This window comes from Mobula hypostoma, chromosome 4 (assembly GCF_963921235.1).
Source record: "Mobula hypostoma chromosome 4, sMobHyp1.1, whole genome shotgun sequence".
Taxonomy (NCBI): Eukaryota; Metazoa; Chordata; class Chondrichthyes; order Myliobatiformes; family Myliobatidae; genus Mobula; species Mobula hypostoma.
Genome location: NC_086100.1, coordinates 149,945,144 through 149,968,351, shown reverse-complemented (window position 1 = coordinate 149,968,351; position 23,208 = coordinate 149,945,144). Strand labels below are relative to the sequence as shown.

The 23,208-nt window shown below is 40.4% G+C and overlaps 1 protein-coding gene across 1 annotated transcript in view; it reads left to right on the top strand.

Annotated features, from left to right (window-relative positions):
• Window positions 1-5,542: 5,542 nt before the first annotated feature.
• The window catches only part of LOC134345670 (serine/threonine-protein kinase 32B-like), a 329,201-nt gene continuing 311,535 nt past the window's right edge, over window positions 5,543-23,208 (top strand). Inside the window, exon 1 of the mRNA XM_063046706.1 lies at window positions 5,543-5,963. Within this exon, the coding sequence (XP_062902776.1) occupies window positions 5,894-5,963 (70 nt within the window). The 5' untranslated portion in view covers window positions 5,543-5,893. The remainder of the gene's footprint in view (window positions 5,964-23,208) is intronic.

Genomic DNA, 23,208 nt, shown 5'->3' with positions numbered 1-23,208 from the left:
GTAGCATTGATTGGTGGGAAACGGACATATGATGTTTCAGGCAGAGACCTTGCGTCTGGACTGATGAGTGATAAAATATGGAAAAGGCCCTGTAGCCCACTGCATTCGTGCCAACTATCACACACCAGTTTCACAATAATCCTGCTCTAATCCATTTTATCTTCTCTACATTCCCATTAATTCCATCAGATTCTATCATTCACCTGAACAGTAGGAGCCATCTACAGTGCTAAATTAACATACAAACCTTCCTGTCTTTGGGGCATGAGAGGAAACCACAGCACTTGGAGGAAACATATGTGGTCATAGGACGAAACAACACACAAAATGCTGGTGGAACTCAGCAGGCTAGACAGCATAATGGAAAAGAGTGCAATCAACGAGACCCTTTGGAACGTGCAAACTCCACTTTGACAATAACAAAGGTCAGGATGAATCCAGGTGATGTGCAAGGGCAGTTTTACCAGATGTTGTCACTCCGAAGGAAGGTTTTTGCAATGACACAGAGTGGGATGGTAAGGTGCCATGATGAAGTTACTGGGTTAGCAAGCAGAGTTTTGGACCATTGATCCTTAGAAACTTGCAGTTTGAAGTCACTAGAAAACCTGGGGGTTTCCAATTTAAATGATTAAAGATATGGAGCTTGAGGACTCTGAAGCAATTCACTGATGTTCTTCAGGGCAGTAAGTTTGTTACAGTGTACTTAAACAATGTGGCTGAAAGCCCTCACCAGTTTTTATAGGTGCACTAAAAAGCATCTTACCTGGATGTATCACAGCTTGCTGTGGCAATTCCTCTGCCCAAGATTGCAAGAAGTTGCAGAGAGTTGTGGACATAGCTCAGTACGCCATGGAAACCAGCCTTCCCTTCATGGACTCTCTACTTTTCTTGCTACCTTGGAAAAGCAGCCAACATAATTAAAGATCCCTCCCCACCCTGGGCTTTCTCTCTTGTCCCCTCTCCCAACAAGCAGAAAGTATAAAAGCCTGAAAACAAATTCAAAATGCTCAAGGACATCTTCAGCCCCACTGCTATATGGCTATTGAACAGACCACATGCATGATCAAGATGAACTCTTAATCTCTTAATCTACCTTGACATGGCCCTTGCACCTTATTATCTACCTACATGCACTTTCTCTGTAACCCTAACCATACACTTTATTCTATATTCTGTTGTTGTTTACCTCTTGTACTACCTCAATGTGCTTACAGTATGTTGTGAAATAATCAATATGGATGCATTCAGAACAATTTTTTTTACTCTTCCTCAGTCCATGTGCCAATAATAAGTCCAATACCAATTGTATGGGTCCTTTCACTCATTGTTGTGGTGACAGTTTACTCAGATAGGAATGGACAATAGACACTGGCATCACTCACTGTGTCCACATAGGCGATAAAGAAATGTTTAAATTGCAACTTCTGTAATTTCTACAGCAGCCAGAAGCTCCACACAACTCAGATCTGATCCTGATCTCTGCTGCTGTCTGTGTGATGTTAGTCCATTCTACCTCTGGCTGTTTGTTTCCTCAGGTTTCCTCCTAGACCCAAAGATGTACTAATTGGCTACAGTAAATTAACTGGCTACTGTAAATTACATTAAGTGTAAGTTGGTGACAGGAGAAGTAGAGTTGATGGTGATATAAATTCAAAGTTCAAAGTAACTTTATTATCAAAGTTCATGTATGTCACCGTATACAATCCCGAGATTCGTTTTCTTGCAGGCATACTTAATTGTTACAAGGCCGTAGGGAGCGGACTGAAGTTCAGGACACCGACACATAGGTAGCATTAACAGAAGTGTGTTTATTAACAGATGTAAAGAAGGCCGGAGAGCGAGGATTAGATGCCTATGTGGACATGACTGTTGGAACAACAAACTGGAGGAGCCAGGACCTGGAGGTTGGTCATGGAGCCTGGACTTGGACACAAAGCCTGGATTTGGTCATGAAGCCTGGACACGGAGTCAGGACTTGAACTCAGACACAGAACTTGGACTTGGACTTGGACACGGAGCCTACAAAACCAAACAACCACAGACAATTTGTATCATGACTCGGAGTAGTGGCAAACGGCCTGCAATCCTCAGCTGGACATGAGACAACAGAACCAACAATGACAGACAATTCCTATCTTGATACGGGGTAGCACATGAAACAGCAAACGGCCGGCAATCACTTAGCCGAACACAAAGAGACAGAATTCCCAAAGCAACCCCAGGCACCAAAGCAACTTAGAGTCCACTATTGTCAGCGGCCCAGAACGTGCATTGCAGCACTGGCTCAGGTGACAGTCCAGTGCCCAGCAGATGTAAGCCGGAGTCTTTATGCTTCTGGTTCAGATGAGCATCAGGTACCCTAATCAAGGAGTTTGGTAGAACACGGGGAAAAGGAAATTAACTGAAATGAGGAGTCAATGGACCAGACCGTGATACTTAATAAATCCAATAACCATAATAGATCAATGAAAGACTGCACTAACAGGGTAGACAACCAGTGCGCAAAAGACAACAACTGTGCAAATGTAAAGAGAAAAAAAGAAAAATAAGAATAAATAGAAATGCAGTATCAAGAACATGAGATGAGGAGTCCTTAAAAATGAGACCAAAGGTTGTGGGAATAGTTCAGTGATGGGCAAGTGAAATTGAGTGAAGTTATCCCCTTTGGTTCAAGAGCCTGATGGTTGAGGGGCAATAACTGTTCCTGAACCTGGTGATGTGAATCCTGAGGCTCCTATACCTTCTTCCTAATAGCCACAGGGAAAAGAAAGAATGACCTGGGCGATGGGGGTCCCTGATGATGGATGCTACTTTCCTGTGACAGCACTCCATGTAGATGTGCTCAATGGTGGAGAGGGCTTTACCTGTGATAGACTGGACTATTTTTTTGCAGGAATTTCCATTCAAGGGCATTGATGTTTCCATACCAGGCTGTGATGCAGACAAGCAATATACACTCCATCACACACACGTCTTTAGAAGTTAGTCAAAGTTATAGATGTCATAGTGAATTGTTGCAAGCTTCTAAAAACGTAGAGCTGCTGCTGTGCATTTTTTTTGTACTTGCACTTGCGAGCTGGGCCCAGGACAGGTCCTCTGAAATGATAACGCTGAGGAATTTTAAGTTGCTGACCCTCTCCACCTCTAATCCCTTGATGAGGATTGTCTCATGGACCTCTGGTTTCCTCATGAAGTCAATAATCAACTCCTTTGTCTTGCTGACATTGAGGAAGAGGTTGTTGTGGCACACCTCGGACAGATTTTCATTCTCCCTCCTATATGCCGATTTGAAACCACCTTGGATTTGGCCTGTGCTTATGATGTTATCAGCAAACTTAAATATGATTTTGGAGCTGTGGTTAGCCACACAATCGTAAGTGTAAAGTGAGTAGAGCAGGGGACTAAACACCTAGCCTTGTGGTGCACCTATGCTGAGAGATTGTGGGTTATGGATTAAGAATCATAGATAAAGAAACATACCCCTAGACCCATCAAGTTTGTGCTGACTGTCAAGTGTTTATTTTCAGTAATCCCACACAAATCCAATTTTCTCTTCCGAAACTTCATCAATAATCTGCAGATTCTACAACACAGTTAAACACCAGGCAATCTGCAAAGGCCCATTAACCTACCAACCAGCGCACCTTTGGCACGTGGGAGGAAACTGGGGCACACAGACAAATCCATGCACCAGAGGCAGACCATGCATATTCCACATGACCTCAGAACTGGAACTGCGAGGCAGCAGCTCTTCTGAGCTGTATCACCCATAAGCCACAGGGAAATAGGTGGGGGAGTTGCATTGGTGGGATTGCTCTGAGAACTGGCATAGGTTCTTTCAATATTGTATGAGAATATGGCTCAAAGGTTTTCAGAGTTTTGGAACAGAAGAGATCTACTCAATATATATCAGTCTGGTATGGTAACCTCGCTGCTCTGGACTGACAGAACCTGCAAAGAATGGCAAACACAGTCCAGTTTATGACAGGCTCAACACTTTTCTGGTTGGATGGCATACAAAACAATGCTTTTCACTGTATCTTGGTGCCTGTGACAATAATTAACCAATTACCTATTTCTAATTCCTTCCACCTAGTCTGCCTCCAGGCTGTGTTGGCTTAGGAAGTTTAACGGTACAGTCAAGGATACCTTCCACTCTTGCAATTCCCTTTTCTGTCCTCTACCTTCAGAGAGGAGATACAGGAGCTTGAAAGCCCCTAGTACCAACCGCAAGAATACCTATTACCAGAATGTAATCAAACGTCTGCACTAATCACCTTGTCATCCCTTTCCATCTTGGACTCTTAATTCAATGTGCCCAGGTTGATGTGAGAATAAACCAATCTAAATCAGAATTTAATGAGTTTAAGTTGTGCATTGTGCAGGCCAGTCTTAATCTTAGCACTTTGCGTGGAAGTTCCATTTCACTGAATTCCTCGATATGACTGCAGGCACCAACTCCGACCCTCAATTATATTGTCTTTCAACAGTACCCACTGTTACACCTGCGACCCACTTCCAACTAAGGGAAATTACAAAACACGGCCAGGAGAGCTGCAGACTCTTAATTTTTAAAAGAAACCCTGTCTGTGTTATGTAATTAAAATGCAAATTGAGACGACGAATTACAGCGGTACTATTGAAGCAGTGGATTTAGGAGCTGCACATGTGCAAATAAATTAAGTTCTGCCTCGCTCGATTATTCATTTTCGAACATCCGTCTGTTTCCTATGCACAATATTTAACTACGGCTCCAAAAAGAAAGAAAACGTATTTGCTTTGGGAGAACACTGCTACGATTTGAAAATTTCCCCGATATAACTGCTTGGGTAGGGAGTTACTTTCTTCGATACTTCTGAGGCGAATTAAAGTACGTCACACCAGACTTCTCAACGAGCACAGATGTTATATTGATAACATAGACGGCATTTAATAACATAATACTGATAATATTGACGGCCGCTACTGAATTCAAATTAGTGTTGCGGGTAGTTTATTTCTGTTGTTGTTTACTGACAATTCCAGATGTGGAACTAATTATTGAAATGGTTCATCCCACAAAAACATTTGCTCCCAGTACTGTATGCTTGTCACTGTGTTGTTTTAGGAAGCACTGTATAGAGTTAATTAGCGTAAGCCTGTATCCTGTGAGCATCTGTCTGATTTGTCCAAAGCGATCTTCACAGCGTATTCACATTCAGCAGGCGACTTCAATAGTTCAAATAATAATAAAAAAAAACAAAACAAGGGAAGTGCCCCCACTTCAGGTGGCTAGGAATATTGCTAGGAGTGACGGTATGACAACATGTGCATGGAAGCTTAATGTTGCTGTGCGTAAAGAACTGCTTCAGCAACAAACGTGAGACCGCAGAGGTTTCTGTTTAACTCCTTCAGTTTCGAATCCAGTGGAACTTGGCAAAGTGGGAAGAGTCACATTTTCCCGTGACTTGCAAATCTGCGACTACTGGAAGCTAGAGGCTTCGAGGTTTGCATTCCAGCGTGTCACGCACAGTCCCCGAGCTCACTATATTCTGTGTTCGCATCTGGGAAGGTTCATGGGTACAGCTGTCCTTTAATTGGCCAGTCGAATATATAACGGTAACCACTCGTCCCCAGTGCTCCCTGCAGTGGCTTAGGTATACCTCCGATCGTTATCATTACCACGCTGGCGGCGATATTATGTAGACCTGCCCTTTATAAGAAGTTGTCATTTAGCTGCTTCATTCTGGAAGCAATGGGTAGAGATAATGCAAGGACCCTTCTGTACAATCGCTGCAACTCAGCTGTGAAAAGCCCGCGCCCTGCTGTCGGAGCAGTCCAGAAATTATTCTACTGAGTGGTCTTGTTTTCCGTGGGATGCTTGTTGTTCACAGCTGGTCGGAATTCTCGGGGTATGCGGAAGAGGAAGAATATGGGCGCAAACCATTCCCATAAAACACCAGTCTTCGACGAAAACGAAGATGGTAAGATCCCATCCTTTTGTTAAATGTTTTAGTTCTTTACTATTCAATCCCTGCTTCTTTTGTTCAAACCACTTGTGTCGTTACATTCTTTTGGCCGCTTGAGGTACCGGCCCCTTATTAGGCTTGAAAATAAGGAAAGATAATTTGCCCATGTGTTGAAATTCATCTTTATGTGTAATTGGCAATTCTTTCATTTAAAGTGAAGCGTAGCGTTTTAGAATGCATCGCATTATTGACGCAGTTTCACAATCCTAAATTTCAACTTTTGAATACATTTTAACGGTGAAGAAACCGTGATTGCGAAATACGTTTTAGACCAACTTAACATTAGTTGGTCATAATTATTTGTTTCAGAAACAGCTCCAGTGAGTTGTCGTTTCACGAATAATTCAATCTACAAGTGGTGTGCCTTAATCGAGCCCCGTTTTCATTCAAAACTGACGCCAACTTAATTTGGCACAGTTACCAGTTCCGATGTATCACTTTTTAAAACAGACTTTTATACACAGATAATTTGTATTCTACGGCATGGCTTTGGTTGTTTTCTCTGTGCTGGCAAAGCAGACTGGCAAACCAGATTCATTGCACTGATCTAGCGGTCTCTTGCAATAATCACACCATTGTATTCAGAATCCTCTTCGAACAGATAGTGGAGACTTCAGTTTAAACTCAATCAGTTCGATTGACGGGACCGCATTAGGCGGCATATTCAGACAATTTCATTCAGAGCTTTTATCTGCCTAAGGTGTAACTTGTGAACTGTTAGAACCTTATAGAACTGTTGCCCAAGATAGTTGATGGAACTGCGGAATGCTGGCCCTGTGAACACAACCCGATAGTGTCTGACAGTGCCATTTCGGTTTTGGGACATGTCTGTATATTTTAGTTTTTTTCTCTCGTTCGATTTTGGGCAAAATTTAGTCTACAAAGTGGGAACTCATTAATATAGTTATATCTACTTTTAATTGTTTATAGCTAAATGTATATGTTAACCTTGTCATATTGATTCTCTTTCCATTTACAAATATTAGAACCAAATATTGAATTCAAATATAACTTGCCTGATGACATAAATCATTCAGTTTTACCAAGTTTTACCAGAAATTAGCGTTTTCTGCTGCAGTGCAGTGATCCCTTCATTAAGTACATTTACATTAGGTACAACCTATCAGGTACATTTGGTTGTAGCCAAGTAAATTTTAAATAAATACCACACTGGCGCAAATGCAACTTAATACCTGCGCTATTCTAATCAGTAACGATAATACACTGTAACTTGTTTCTCGTTAAAGAATATTAAAAGGATACTCTATTAAGACCTTGGAAATTATTGTTTGTTTTAAGGGGTAGTCATAGTAAACTTTCCAGAATGGGATTCAATTTCCTTTATCATTAAGCATCCTTCAAAGAGTGCTTTTAATGCAAGAGTCCAATTGGCCTTTAATGTGAACATCATTATAAGTATATTTTCTGATGACTCATTATAACTATAAATTTATAAGAGAAATAAATTTAGCCTAAGAATAAATTTGGCATAGCTACTGAACTTGATTAATAGTGAAACAATTTTCTGACCACTGGAATACAAAGTCAATTTGCAAGCTATATTTAGATGTACTGAGATCCTCATCTGAGCAGAGTATCAAAGTTAACAGAGATATAACACCAGAGCAAAAGAATATCAAGGACTATCCATAAAGAAAATAACAGAAGGTCTAACATAATAAAATATATGAAGAGCGGCAATGAAACAGTAGCACAGGTTGCATTTGGTGACCATCTGTTTTATAGAGGAATGACAAATCTAAAGAGTAAATCCTACTGGGCCCTTTCATACTTAATTCCATTTCTGATTTAATTGGTTGCCATTCTTTCAGTAGACACCCTGCATTTTAAGCCAGAATAGTTGGGGGGGGGGGAATGAGGGGAGTGTAAGATGGAATGCAGACTTGCATTCTTTTATTGCTGCTAATAAATTTAGGACCTCTCAATTTGTGTATGACCATTATTATCATTATTATATTAGGAAAGCACTAGCCAATTAATATGCAGCAAAGTCCAAAAGGAGCAAAGTGATAATGAGTAGGTTCTGATGAAAAGTCAATGGCCTGAAATATTAGCCTTTCCTCGCTACATGAATGTTGACTGACCTGCAGACTTTTTACGGCATTTGCTGCTGTTATTTCAGAATTGCTGCAATATGAGCAAAAAAAATGTTAGAATGATATTAGTTGAGGGATATTTATTAAACAGAATGACAGGAGGGACTTTGCAGTTCTTCTTGAAAAGAAGCCCCATAAGATCTTTAAAGAAGTTATTGATGCACCTTAGTTTAGTACAAAGATGCGTAATGTGTTCTGTCTTGCCTAAATGAGCAGATAAACACCTAAATCACCATTCCACTGTGATGCTCTGAGCTGGAGTGGCAATTTGATCTCAGGAGTCATCTCCTGATTCTTCACTGCCCTGCACCATATAGAGTCCACTGCAGAACGTGAGGCCTTGCCACTGGAAAGAGCAGGTGCCACCTGCAAAAATGCTCCGACATCTGACCCAGATTTCAAAATTAACACCTAAAAATTCTGTCAAGAGTCTCTGGCATTTATAAGCATTCAAAAACTTTAAAAAATATATAACCATTAGGAAGAAGGTACAGGAGCATGAGGTCCCACGCCGCCAGGTTCAGGAACAGCTATTACCCTTCAACCTTCAGGGTCCTGAACAAGCAGAGATAACTTCAGTCGCCTCATCTGAGAACTAATTCCACAAACTATGAACTCACTCACTTTCAATGACTCGACAACCCATGTTCTTGGGTTTGTTTGTTTGTTTGTTTATTTATTTATTGTATTTGCACAGATTGTTGTCTTTTGCACATTGGTTGTCTGTCAGTCTTTGTTTCATTGATTCTATTGCATTTCTTTGTTCTCCTGTGAATGCCTGCAATAAAATGAATCTCAGGGTAGTGTATGGTGATGCGAACGTAATTTGATAATGACTTTACTTTGACTTTGACACTGTTAAAATACTGAAATATGTTTTCAGTAATTAAAATTATTAAAATGTTTTCAAAAATTAAATACAGTTAAATGATAAAACAACAAAAGCACCTAAAACAATTAAATGCACTTAATCACAGGGCAATAATGTCATGAGGCATGGAAATGGGCTCTTCGGCCCAACTAGTTCATGCCGTCCAAATTTCCTAACTAAGTGAGTAACACACACAAAATGCCGGAGGAACTCAGCAGACCAGGCAGCATCTATGGAAAAGAGTAAACAGTTGACGTTTCGGGCTGAGACCTTTCTTCAAGACTGAAAGGGAAAGGGAGAAGTCAGGGTAAGAAGGTGGGGGGAAGGGAGGGAGAAATACAAGGTGGCAGGTGATACGTGAAACCCACCGGTTTCGTATGCTCAAGTGAATTCAGTTCCAATCTGCTCAACTTATCTTCATAACTCAGTCCCATATAACCTAGCAGCATCCTCATAAATCTCCTCTCACTCTTTCCACCTTAATGATATTTTTCTGATAGCATGGTGACCAAACATGAATGCAATATTCCAAATGCAGTCCCAGAACTATCTTGCACAACTGCAGCATAACATCCCAGCTTTTCACTCCTTGCCCTGACTGATTAAGACCAGAATGCCAGAATCCTTCCTCCCCATGTTTTTCTACATTCAAAGCCACTTTCAAGGAACCATGCACTTGTACTCTGAGATCCCGCTGTTCTGTAACACTCTCCAGGGCTCCACCATTCACTGCGACCAACATTGTGCAGCATGGCCGGCATACTCGTATGGCAGGTTGTGTGACGACATACAGCACCAGTGATCAGGGTTCAATTCTTGCCACCATCTGTAAAGAGTTTGTACGTTCTCTCTGTGTCTGCATAGGCTTCTTCTGGGTGTTCCTGTGTCCTCCCCCCATTCCAAAGATGTATGGGTTAGTAAGTTTATTTTATTATTTTATTTAAGGATACAGCGCCAAACAGACTCTTCCGGGCCATCACGTTGCACCGCCCAACGGCCCACTGAGTTTAACATTAGCCTAATCACAGGATGATTTACAATGGCCAATTAACCTACTAACATCTTAAGAATGTGAGAAGAAAACAGAGAACCAGAGAAGTTGTGGGCATGCTATTTTGGTGCAGGAAGTATGGCGACATTTGCAATCTGCCCCCAGCACATCCTTAGACTATGTTGTACATTGACACAAACAACACATTTCACTATATGTTTTGATGTACTTGTGACAAATAAAGCTAGTCTTTTATCTTTATCCTTTACCTACCTTAATTTATCTTTCCAAAATGTACCACCCCACAGTTTTCCGAATTAAATTGGAGTTTAATTTGTGTTTGATATTGGAGCTTGGTTTAATTAATCCACTTAATTTAATTTAGTTAACTTCAAACAAAATGCACAAATTATATGGAAGTTGCTGGTCTCCCCTGGAATTGCTCATCTCTCTGAAATCTTTGAAACTTCAGCGTGCACACATTTGGTGGGCAGATTTCCTGCGGTTTATTATTACTGGCATACATTGTAAAATTTGTCGTTTCATGGCAACGTTGAAGTGCAAGATATAAAAGTTATTGTAAGTTATGATAAATGAATAGTGTATAAGAGGAATAGTGAAGCAGTATTAATGGACCATTCAAAAATCTGATGGAAGAGGGGAAGAAGCTGTACCTAAAATATTGAGTGTGGGTATTCAGACTTCTGTACCTCCTCCTCAATGATGGTATTGAAAAGTGGGCATATCCCAGATAGTGAGAGTCCTTCATAATAGGTGCTTCATAATAAGGCACCACTTTTTGAGGATTCCTTCAGTAGTGGAGGAAGATTGTGCCATAATGGATCTGGCTGAGCCTACAGCCCTCTGACCATAGGACAATAAGACATTGGAGCAGAATTAGGCCATCTGGCCCATCGAGTGTGCTCTGCCATTCAATCATGACTGATCCTTTGCAGGCTCTTTTGATCCTGCGCATTTGAGTGATGCAGTGAATCAGAATGCTCCCCACTGGACAAATTTTAAAGTCTTTGGTGACAAACTTCTTGGGCCAGGATATATCCTCGCAATGTTGATACCCAGGAACTTGAAACTGCCTAACCTTTTCACTATTGACCCTTCAATGAGGACTGGTGTGTTTTCTCCCGATTTCCCCTTCCTAAAGCCCACAATCGATCCCTTGGTGTTACAGACGCTGAGTGTGATGTTGTTGTGAGGTTGTTTTTGTTCCTACTGTGAGTTTGTGCTCTGTTGCTGCTCCCCATGAGGAGCCCAGTGTTGGAGAGCAGTGGGAAATGGCAAGGTGAGGTCCTGCCAGGAAGCTCAGCACCTTCTCAATCTGGCTTGCCTCACATAAAATAAAAATCTGCACCCCATAGTTCTAGTGTATAACAGTGTAGCACTCTCCTAGTACTGCAATGTTTAGATTTAGCGCTTAGATTTAGTGATGAAAGATCTGAAGTGCCACAATTGTCCAACTTGAGGGCAGAAATTATATCACTGAACCATGCCTATTGCATAATATTTTGTTCATGTAAACTGGTATCCAAAGGGTTTCAATGGACACTAATATGTGTGGAGAGGAATACTGAGCCAATGTTTTAGTCCTGATGAAGGGTCTTGGTCCAAAATGTTGACTCTTTATTCCTCTCCATTGATCCTGACTGCACTCTGAGTTTCTCTAGCTTTTTGTGTGTGTTACTGTGGATTTTCAGCATCTGCAGAATTTCTTGTGTTTGTGAGAGACATTAATGGTAATTTATTTGGCAAACTACTAGGTAGGTAGGTGTGTGTGTATGTATGCTGGTCCTGATTTTCCAGCTGATAATGTAGCTATTTAAAGGAACAATTGGATCTATCTCAATAAATGTGACTTTCATTCACAGCCAGGAACAGTCTGATACAATATTTATCCATGTTCACTCACTCTTCCAAGCCCTGGTCGATGGGTAGTTCCACACAGATGTCAGAAGCTTTTCTGCAGTCACAAAGCAGAAAGGACCCTGAAACTTGTACGTAAATACTGAGGCTAAAAAATTATTTGAAGCCCTTAATTGTGGCCTTAACTTTTTAGCAATCAGAATTTTGCTGATTTTATTATAGATCCAAACTGTAAACCTCTCTCATCTTTAGTAGTACCTAAATTAGCTTAAAAAGATGTTAAGGACAGAACATAATGACTGAGAAGTACAACTGGTCTTTCACTTACTTTCTTCCTTTTCAAATTAGTTTTTTTAGGCATATTTTCTATTTAACTCAAATTTGATCAATGTGACTTGCCCCATTTTTTCCCTACTTGTAGCAACAATATAAGTAAAAGTGAAAATGTATTAAATGCCAAGTTCAGCTGATGTTTTTCTTAAAAGGAGATGAGTTGATTATGAATGAAGCCATGATAGATCAGTGACTTACTACTCAGTAGATGTGGAAAGGCAAAGGAAAGTTCTGGAATTTATGCTCAGATCCAGTACTTACAGAGAAAAGCATTTGAGAATCAATGTTCAAATGCATCACAAAACGTTTTGCCATTGACAAAGGTAACCATTGCATGGGAGTAGCCATAGTTGGGGAATAAAAATAAGCATTCTCTCTTGGAATTAGAGTGCTGAATGAGATATGATAGTATTTCAAAGAGGTTGATACTCTGTCCTACTGAACAATTTGCATTTCTATGAGGGAGTGAAAGGTGTTTAGTAATGGAGAAAGTCAACAAAAATTGCTTGTTAGTCTATAATCACTATTTCAAAACACTTCAATCATCTTAAAGAAATGTATTGTCTTCTCTGACCTTTACCATACTGCTTTTATTGTGATGTTTTAATCCTTAATGATATGTCTGCAATATTATGACCTTTATAGTTTTCATCTGATATTTTACTCACTGAAAATCAGCTAGCTAGAAAATATGTCAGCAAATCATCCCCTCTACACCACTGATTTGACAAGGACTATGGAATAACATAATATCTGATGGTTTTACATCCATTTTTCTCTAATAAATCTCATTTACTGAAAACATGAATGACAAACATTTGCTGAAATTAAAATCACATTGTTATATTATTTTACATTACTTGCACACACAATCTTAATCTCTGTGATTATTTATTTACAGAGCTTAATTTTATTGGATAATTATTATAACATTGCAAACACCATGTTTCAGAAATTCAAGTGGTGATTTCGTATCCAAGCTGTTCCTTTTATTTCATTTACCTAAGCAAATTGAAGATTATTACACAAAATCGAATCAGTTCTAGCTCAGGGCAGTATTTCTTCCATAGTATGTTCCAATTAAGAAATGCACCTGGTTTTTGAGGATCCAAATGTGTCAGTATTCCTTCTTTGGACATTTGGTTGATCTTTAGAGCAGGGGTTCTCAACCTTCTTTATGCCTTGGATCTCTACCATTAACCAAAGGGTCTGCGGACACTCGGTTTGGAACCCTTGCTCTAGGGGAAAGCTTTGTGGGTGAGAAGATGATCTTGCACCTTCAGCGATCCAGATTTGAACTTATTCTTAGGTGCTCTCTGTGTGGAGATGGTACATTAATCCCATAACTGTAGGATTCTCTCAGGTTCTCCCATTTTTGTCCCACATGTTTATAGGTTACATAGTTGCTTAAAGTAGGGAAGTGGCCAAATTAGCACAGGGAAGTTGATGGATGTGAGAGAGAATAAGTTGGAAGGGAAGAGGGAAATGGGGCTGATGTGATTTCTCTGCTGTGAACTGACAGGGGCCTGATGGGCTGAGTGGCTTTCTTCTTTGCTACAATAGTAAGTTTACTTAAATATTGTGCATACTAGTTGCCTTAGGCACACAACTGTACCTTCAGTCTGGATTAACTGAGGCACACAACTCTAATTTCAGACTGGATTGACTGAGGAAGACTCTTAAGTATGGCTGACCTTCCCGAAATGATGAGTATGGAGAATGTATGGAAATAATCTAGCACTCCTTTGAGTTCCCCTGGATATGGAAGATCCTCCACAAAATGTCCATCTATGTATATGCATTATAGTGGGTGAAAATGTGGAAGATAAACAATGGATACCCATTATTTCTGATTGCTCTAGAAATCAGACAGTGTGGGTAAAAGGGTTTGAATGGCCAGCTTCACCTCCCTCTAAAGCACCATGTTGGATTAGCTTTCAGTCCTTCCAGTGAATTGGAAACATGATATGCAATTTGTTTAATACAGCACTAGTGAATATCCCTGGAGTCACTTCAGGGTCATCTGTTGGTTGCTACATTAAAAGTGAGAGGACGGGGAATATAGGGCCTTTCCAGATGGTTGTGAACAGTGTTTGAATGACTTTACTTATGGATAGTTATTTTTCAAGCCTGTAATTGTTGACTCCATATAAATTACAAAAAATGTAATAGCACTGCCAGTCAAATATTATGTTTTGTTATTGGACAGGTGTGTGTGTGAAGAATTGGATCCAGGGGTTAAATGACTTTGTTTTCTCCAGAGGCTTTTCACTGTTCCTTTCAAGTTTAAGCATTTCATATCTTACGTAGTATCCTGCTATATAAATGGTATCTGAACAAAACTGTCATTACTCAAAAAAAAAGTGTGGGGCATGGTAATTTTTTCTATTTAGATCCAAACTAATAAGCTCTTTTTGCATCAGTCAGTGAATTTACAATGGCTTTACTAATGAAATTATACTGAGCAAAAAAAAAATCTTCACCACCCCTAATTAAAGCTGCCTGCACTTTCCTGAAGAGAAGATCAACCAGATAAAACCATAGAATTGATAGTCCTGTGAATGAACCCACAATGAGAATGAATACTTATGATTCAAATCATCTACAAAATTATTCCAGACCAGGATTATTAAACACAATAATTCCTACAACTTCTCACAATCAAAGCAAAATGAAGCAAGATGAATACCTTGTATCTAATTTCAATTTTCTTTTGCCTTGAAAACTGTATTGTTGATTTCATTTAGTTATGAATATCCTTCCTAATTATGTATAATTTCTTAAGCACAAGAAGAACTTTATTGTTCTACACAGTAAGGGTTGCTTATGCATTTAGTGGACCGTGAAGGTAGTTGATGGCTGATAGGTTAATTGGCTCCTTTAAATTATCCCTGATTACAAAGGTAAGTGATTCAGCAAAAGGACATTAGAATGGAATAATATGAAAAAAATAAAGTTTATCCACTTTACTATTGAGAACAGAAAAGCAGAATATTTTTACATTCTGTGCCATTATAAAGTATTGGTAACCAGAAAGATCTGGGTAGCTTTGTAGATAAGAGTTCGCATGCCAGTATAGCAGGTACTGAAGAACGCAAATGCAATTTTGGGTTTTATTGCAAAGGAGATAGAATACAAAAAACTTTTGCTATAATTCTACATTATTTTGGAGAGGCAATGTATAGTTTTAGTCTCCTTTAATGAGGAGTTTACATGTCTTGGAAGTGAAAGAGAAAAAGGTTCATTTGGGATGAACAATGGCCAATGAGGAAAGTTTACTCATAGTGATGACAGGACATTGCCGAGTAATGAAGAGTTTTGTTTTTACAGAAGCCTGTAAAGTTGATTTTGCACGTGTCAAAAAATATACAGAATTCATGGTCACTATATCACCACAAAGTTGTGCCGAATGCCAACAAGAACACATAAGACTGATAAGAAAGAACAATTATAAAAGTAGAGAGAGAGAGAGGGGGGGGATACTTGTTCTGTCATTTGTAGGAACCAAGTTATGTACATATGTTGGTCTTTTTAATTTGATATTATTGGAGCTCATTTGAATGTAGGGGTGCCTATGTGTCTGGTGTTCTTAAGTTGGGGATAGCCTGTAATGTTCTCATTGAAGCATACACCACATCACTGCCATCAGCCTACCCACCATTAAGGACACATACACTGAAAGGTTCCTGCAAAAGACCTGCAATATCGTGAAAGATCCCACCATCCTGCTCATGGACTGTTTGTCACACTCCCGCCATTGGAAGCCTATGTAGCATCCACAGCAGGGCCACTAGACTCAAGAACAGGTACATACCCCAAGAAGTAAGTATGTAAAAATACGTGATTTGCATATGTCATCACACTACCATGTGATACGTGCACCACAGTTAAAGTAAAAAAAAAGTTAGACACACATCTTGAACTCCCATGTCTTCCTTTGAATTAGTTTAATGTTTTGAAGTTACAAAACATAACATTGGCAACAAGTTATTTTTAAACAAACCTGATACAACTACCAACCTGTTCAAGCACAGTGAGGTGTTTAAACTGAAAAACACAGCCCCGAACATGCAGAGACAATCAAGCTACAAAAAGCAATACAGTACAGGTTTTTCGAAAGTGAAGACACAATCGAGTTTTTTTAAAATGTCAGAAAATGGAAGAATTCACTATATCATAAAGAATGAGTACTGGGTGATAATAACCATGAAAAAAATTAGAAATGAATGGCTACATCAGAAAGATTGATTTGTTTGGTTACACAGCAGGCAATTGGCTCATGTATACTGAGTTATTGGAACAGTATTTTGAAGCAAATGAAAGAACCAATGAGAAGTGAGTGACATTTTGCTGAGTGCTTTGGGTTTAAAGGCAATTTGCTTCAAAGTTTGACTCCACCAACCAAACCAACAGAGATGAACTTCACTACTATTGTCAATGTATTGCAGAAACACTTACAACCAAAACCACTGCGGATTATAGACCGCTTTAGGTTTCATAAGTGGAATGAAAAGGAAATATGTGGCTAAATTGAAGAGATTGTCTAAACATTGTCATTTTGGTAATGGGCTTAATGATACATTAAGAGATTGTTTAGTTTGTGGAATTTTAAAAGGAAGCACTCAAAAACTATTCCTAACAGAAGCGCAACTTACATTTAAAAGAGCAGTTGAAATTGCTGTTTCAATGGAAATTGCAGACAGAGACGCAATTGAGTTGTAGTCTGCAATGAAAGTGAGCATAAATAAAATTGCAGCGGCCCAACAGAAACTGGCTTGGGCTAAGAAATTGTGTTACTGTTGTGGCAGGGACTCACTTACACCAGACCAATGCAGATTTAAAGGGGAAACTTGCAGAAAATGCAAAAAGTATGAAACATACAAAGAATGTATTGGGCAGACTAAAATAAATAGACTGCACAGCAAAGAGAAAAAGATAAAAAGTCAAGTTACAATTTCAACAAGAGCACTAATCTGCATGATCGTGATGAAAAATCTGATAATGGATAGAGTGATACAGAACATTGTGAAAATTAACAATATGACTTATGCCAGAAGTGCACAGCAAATTAATAAAAAATGAATTGGACACTGGCTTGGTTGTTTTCGTCATTCCACAAAATAAGTTTGAGGGGCATTTCAATCAGAAGCCTGCAGATAGCCAACTAAGAGCTTTTACTGGAGAAAAGATAACTCCTGTGGGAATGACATTTGTTACTGTGAACTGCAACAACCGACAAACCACCTTGGACTTGTATGTGGTAAAAACATGAGGACCAGCATTTTGGGGCATGATTAGAGATCCAGCCACTATTTGCATACCACATCCCCTACAATGAAGCCATCTGAAAGTGAATTAAGAAAGGCACTGGATGATGCCACAACTATCTCCATGCTGAACACCATGAACTGTTGCCCGATGGAGGACAAACAGGTCTTGATATCAACCTCTGCGTCTCTAGTTGGAAAGCATATGGAACCAAGGAAGGGCCATGCTGCTCAGAGGAAGCATGAAAGTGATAAAGCAGTGGTCTGACTACAACAGTTTTTTGTAGGCAATATATCTGAGAAAGCTTCTGATATGTTAATCAGGCAGTTACTTGTGTTGGGCACATGGCCAAGTGGTTAAGGCGTTCGTCTAGAGATCTGAATGTCGCTAATTCGAGCCTCAGCCGTGGCAGCGTGTTTGTGTCCTTGAGCAAGGCACTTAATCACACATCGCTCTACTATCTCCAATCTGCGCCTTGTAAGGCATGAAAATGCCTGACGCAGGCCTCTCATGGTCTGAGTTGATGTTCCCTCTCTCCACTACTTGTGAAATGTGGCTTGCTTTTATGCTGGAAGAGAGTTCAAAGAGCTTTAGGACAATTGAAAGCATTTAGCTTTCGTGAGTATGAAGAACCAGAATTTACTCTTCATACCTTAAGGTTATTGCATGAACTTCCAAGTAGGAGACAAAAAGCTGCTTGTAAAAGTAGATGAAAAGACCAAAGCCCAGCTAGATGAATGGAAGGCCACAAAGAGACAATAGAGATACAAAAACAAAGCATTTGTCAGATGATGTGGATGAGGAAACAAGAGGAGAGATCAGATTGTAATATTTAATATTTCAGTCATTACACTACTATGTAATACATTCATGTCTTGCTTAAAATAAACACAAAGTTAAACCCACATTTTGGACTCCCATGTCTGTCTTTGAATTAGTTTAATATTTTGAAGACATAATAATGAGGCTGATCAAAACTTCCAACCACCAGCTCTCCTCTCCACACTCCCACCAACACTACTTTATCATTTCTTGTTAGAGTCACCTTATGTACAGATACCCCTGTACCTAGTATCACTTTATGTGTATATAATCATCTATGTGCTCAAGCTAACTTCTGTATTTATATTTATTGTGTCTTCCTATTATTGTGGTTTTTATCTTAGTGTGGTTTTACAAATATGCTGCATTGGATCTGAAGTAACAATTATTTCATTCTCCTTCACACTTATGTACAGGGATTGATATTGAACAATCCTGAATCTTGACTATAAGGTTGTGAAGTATAATTCTGGCTATTTAAGACTGAGATGAGGAGAAATTTCTTCCCTCAGTGGGTTGTGAATTTGGAATTGTCTATATCTTGTTTCATGGCGGTTGGCATCCAGCTTAATGGTGCATTGTCTGCCTTAGACATATTTGGATACCGTGCCATTAGATATATTGAAGGCTGAGATGTTAGGGTTTTAACAATAGGAGAATCAAGCACAATGAAGATCAGTAGGAAACGCAGGTTGAAGACTGAATCAAGCATGCCCTTACTAAATGGTGAATCCAGCTCCCAGGGACTTAGGCCTAATCCTGTTCCTATCATTTATTCATATATTATCTTTGTGTTCCGAAAATGTAGATTTTTCCACCCACTTATTCATTGGAAACAGGTTCATAGAAACATAGATGTTGTGAACTGAAAGTTAAGTTTTCGCATGGTGTCCTATATTGGCTGCTTTCAAACATAGATGCCTTCTAGAAGGATGGGTTCTACTGGCACATTGCTTTTACCTGGACTCTCTGTCTGTGGATTGAAGTAGAGCTACTTTTCTGTGTCCCATGAGTGCCACAGTAATTGTCTTAATAGGAGAGGGCACAGATCATAAGAAAAATCCTTTTCTGAATTAGTTAAGAGCTAACTAGCTTTTAGCCTTATGGCTTGTCTGCACACATGAAGTTCTCTTCCACAAGTGTGTAGCTTCTCACTTAGATATCCTTCTGCAGAGGCATCTCTCAGCTTGCCCAAATTCTTTGCCACCTAACCTTGTATTGAAGCACTGAAAATAGGTATTGCAGACAGTCCTAGCTCTCCATGGTGTATCTTTGTTTAACTTCCTGGGCATGGCTTGGTTTTCGGTGGACTCAATAGTTTCAGAAGTAAGTAAATGTCTTGCCTTATGCAAACTTTTATCTTTCATTATGCTATCTAAGGTGGGTATTCAATAAAGACATTATTGCCAATTAGTTACTTGGGACAAGAGATCAAGCTACAAACATAATCTGCTCATCATGGTTGTGACTGGCTTTTCTCCTTGTGTGTTAAATGGCTGCAACTTGCCTGGTTTATCCTCATAATGTTTCAAAGTGAGGTAGGTGTTATGAGGAAGGATAAGCCAAGAAAGATTAAAACCCAGAGCATCCTACTTCTACAATGCCATGTATCGTTAGCTGGAAGTTTTATAGTGAATGTCCTTAGAAATTAAATGGTCCCTCACTGCCTATGATTCAAAGGTTTCAAAGGTACATTTAATGTCAGAGAAATGTACACAATATACATCCTGAAATTCTTTTTCTTCTCAACCATCCATGAAAGCAGGAGTGCCCCAAAGAATGAATGACAGTTAAATGTTAGATTCCCAAAGCACCCCCCAGCTCCCCCCACCCACACATAAGCAGCAGCAAAGCAACGATCCCCCCTCCCCCGCCAGCAAAAAAAGCATCGGCGCCCCCCACTGAGCACTCAAGCCTGCAGCAAAGCATCAATAAAGGCACAGACTTGCAGTTACCCAAAGACTACTCGTTCACCTGGTAAGTCGCATACCACAGGCTATCTCTCTCACTCGCGTGCACTCTTTCTCTGCTTTAATGATGAAATCTGTAGACAGAAAGAGAGTAAAACCACCTCATGGAACATGGTATGAAATAAAGCACAATTTTAGAGGCATTCAGTAATTGGAATGTGACACTGTTTGCCAAGGTAACTTCCTTCTTTTGACTGCCTTCTGAGACTGATGAGGGGCCCAAAACATCAACGGCTTAATTATTTCCATAGCTGCTGCCTGACTCATTGAGTTCCTAAAGCATTTTGTGTGTGTTGCATTGAAGAAAGGTGACTGGATCTTGAACTTCAACCACTTCCTTCAGTAGCAAAGAGTTGTACCCTGCCTTGTTAGTAGCATTCATCATCATTGTCATCATGTGCTGCGTTGTATGACATGGGCGTTCATGGTCCTCCTTCTCTATCCAAATTCTGGCAAACTTTTCTACAAATGTGGTTTGCCATTGCCTTCTTCTTGACAGGTCTTTACAAGATGGGTAAACCTTAGAGATTGTCTACCTGGCATCAGTGGTCGCATAACCAGAACTTATGACATGCACCAGCTGCTCATATGACCATCCACTTTCTCCCGTGGCTTCATCTGACCCTGATTGGGGGGCTAAGCAAGTACTGCACCTTGCCCAAGAGTGATCTACAGGCTAAAGGTGGGAAGAAATGCCCTACACCTCCTTTGGTAGATACATATCTCTACCCTGCCATCAAGTTAGCAACATTTGTGAGTAACAGTCAGGAGAGGGAAGGGCAAGAGTCAGATACTAGAGAGTACCCCTGTGGCAGTCCCCTTTAACAATAAGTACTCCTGTTTGAGTACTGTTGGGGGGGTGGGGGTTGCAGGAACAGTGGCTGCGCCTCTGGCACAGAATCTGGTCCTGTGGCTCAGAAGGGTAGGGAAAGGAAGAAGGCAGCAGTAATAGGGGAGTCTATAATTAGAGAGTCAGACAGGTGATTCTTTGGACACAGGAAAGAAGCACGAATGGCAGTTTGCCTCCCTGGTGCCAGGATCCGGGATGTTTCTGATCGCATCCATGATATCCTGAAGCGGGAAGGTGAACCGCCAGAGGTCGCTAGGTAGGAAAAGGGACAAGGTCCTGAAAACAGACTACAGGGAGTTAGGAAGGAAGTTGAGAAGCAGGACCTCAAAAGTAGTAATCTCGGGATTACTGCCTGTGCCACGCGACAGTGAGTATAGGAATAGAATAAGGTGGAGGATAAATGCGTAGCTGAGGGATTGGAGCAGGGGGCAGGGATTCAGATTTCTGGATCATTGGGACCTCTTCAGGGACAAGTGTGATCTGTACAAAAAGGACGGGTTGTACTTGAATCCGAGGGGGACAAATATCTTGGCAGGGAAGTTTGCTAAGGCTATTGGGGAGAGTTTAAACTAGAATTGCTGGGGGTTAGGAACCAAAATGAAGAGACGGAGGAAGGGGCGGTTGGCTCAAAAATAGAGAAAGCTTGGAGACAGTGTGAGAGGGAGGATAGACAGGTGATTGAGAAGGGACGCGCTCAGACCGGTGGTTTGAGATCTGTCTATTTTAAAGCAAGGAGTATCATGTACAAAGCAGATGAGCTTAGAACGTGGATCAGTACTTGGAGATATGATGTTGTGGCCATTACAGAGACTTGGATGGCTTAGGGGCAGGAATGGTTACTTAGAGTGCCAAGCTTTAGTTGTTTCAGAAAGGACAGGGAGGGAGGCAAAAAAGGTGGAGGCGTGACACTGCTGATCAAAGATAACGTCACGGCTGCAGAAAAGGAGGAAGTCATGGAGGGATTGTCTACTGAGTCTCTGAGTGGAAGTTAGAAACAGGAAGGGGTCAATAACTCTATTGGGTGTTTTTTATAGACCACTCAATAGTGACAGGGACATCGAGGAGCTGATAGGGAGACAGATTCTGAAGGTTTTCTGACACAATATGTAGATAAGCCTACCAGAGGAGAGGCTGTACTTGATCTGGTGTTGGGAAATGAACCTGTTCAGGTGTGAGTTCTCTCAGTGGGAGAGCATTTTGGAGATAGTGATCACAATTCTATCTCCTTTACCATAGCATTGGAGAGGGATAAGAACAGACAAGTTAGGAAAGGGTTTAATTGGAGTAAGGGGAAATATGAAGCTATCAGGCAGGAACTTGGAAGCATAAATTGGGAACAGATATTCTCAGGGAAATGTATAGCAGAAATGTGGGGTATGTTCAGAGGATATTTGTGTTGGGTTCTGCATGGGTACATTCCAATGAGACAGGAAAAGGATGGTAGGGTACAGGAACTGTGGTGTACAAAGGCTGTTGAAAATCTAGTCAAGAAGAAAAGTTTACAAAAGGTTCAAAAAACTAAGCAATGAGAGAGATCTAGAAGATTATAAGGCTAGCAGGAAGGAGCTTAAAAATGAAATTAGGAGAGCCAGAAGGGGCCATGAGAAGGCCTTGGTGAGCAGGATTAAGGAAAACCCCAAGGCATTCTACAAGTATATGAAGAGCAAGAGGATAAGATGTGAGAGAATAGGACCAATCAAGTGTGACAGTGGAAAAATGTGCGTGGAACCGGAGAAAATGGCAGAGGTATTTAAGGAATACTTTGCCTCAGTATTCACTATGGAAAAGGATCTTGGTGATTGTATGGATGACTTACAGCAGACTGAAAAGCTTCAGCAAATAGATATTAAGGAAGAGGATGTTCTGGAGCTTTTGGAAAGCATCAAGTTGGATAAGTCTCTGGGACCACTTGCAAGGATAAGTGCCAGGATCCATGGGGAGGGCTGAATGGACAAGGGACCCATGTAGGGAGTGAGCTCTGTGGAAAGCAGAAAGTGGGGCAGAGGGAAAGACATGCTTGGTAGTGTGATCCCACTGGAGATGGCGGAAGTTATAGGGAATTATGTGTTGAATGCGGAGGCTGGTGGGGTGGTAGGTGAG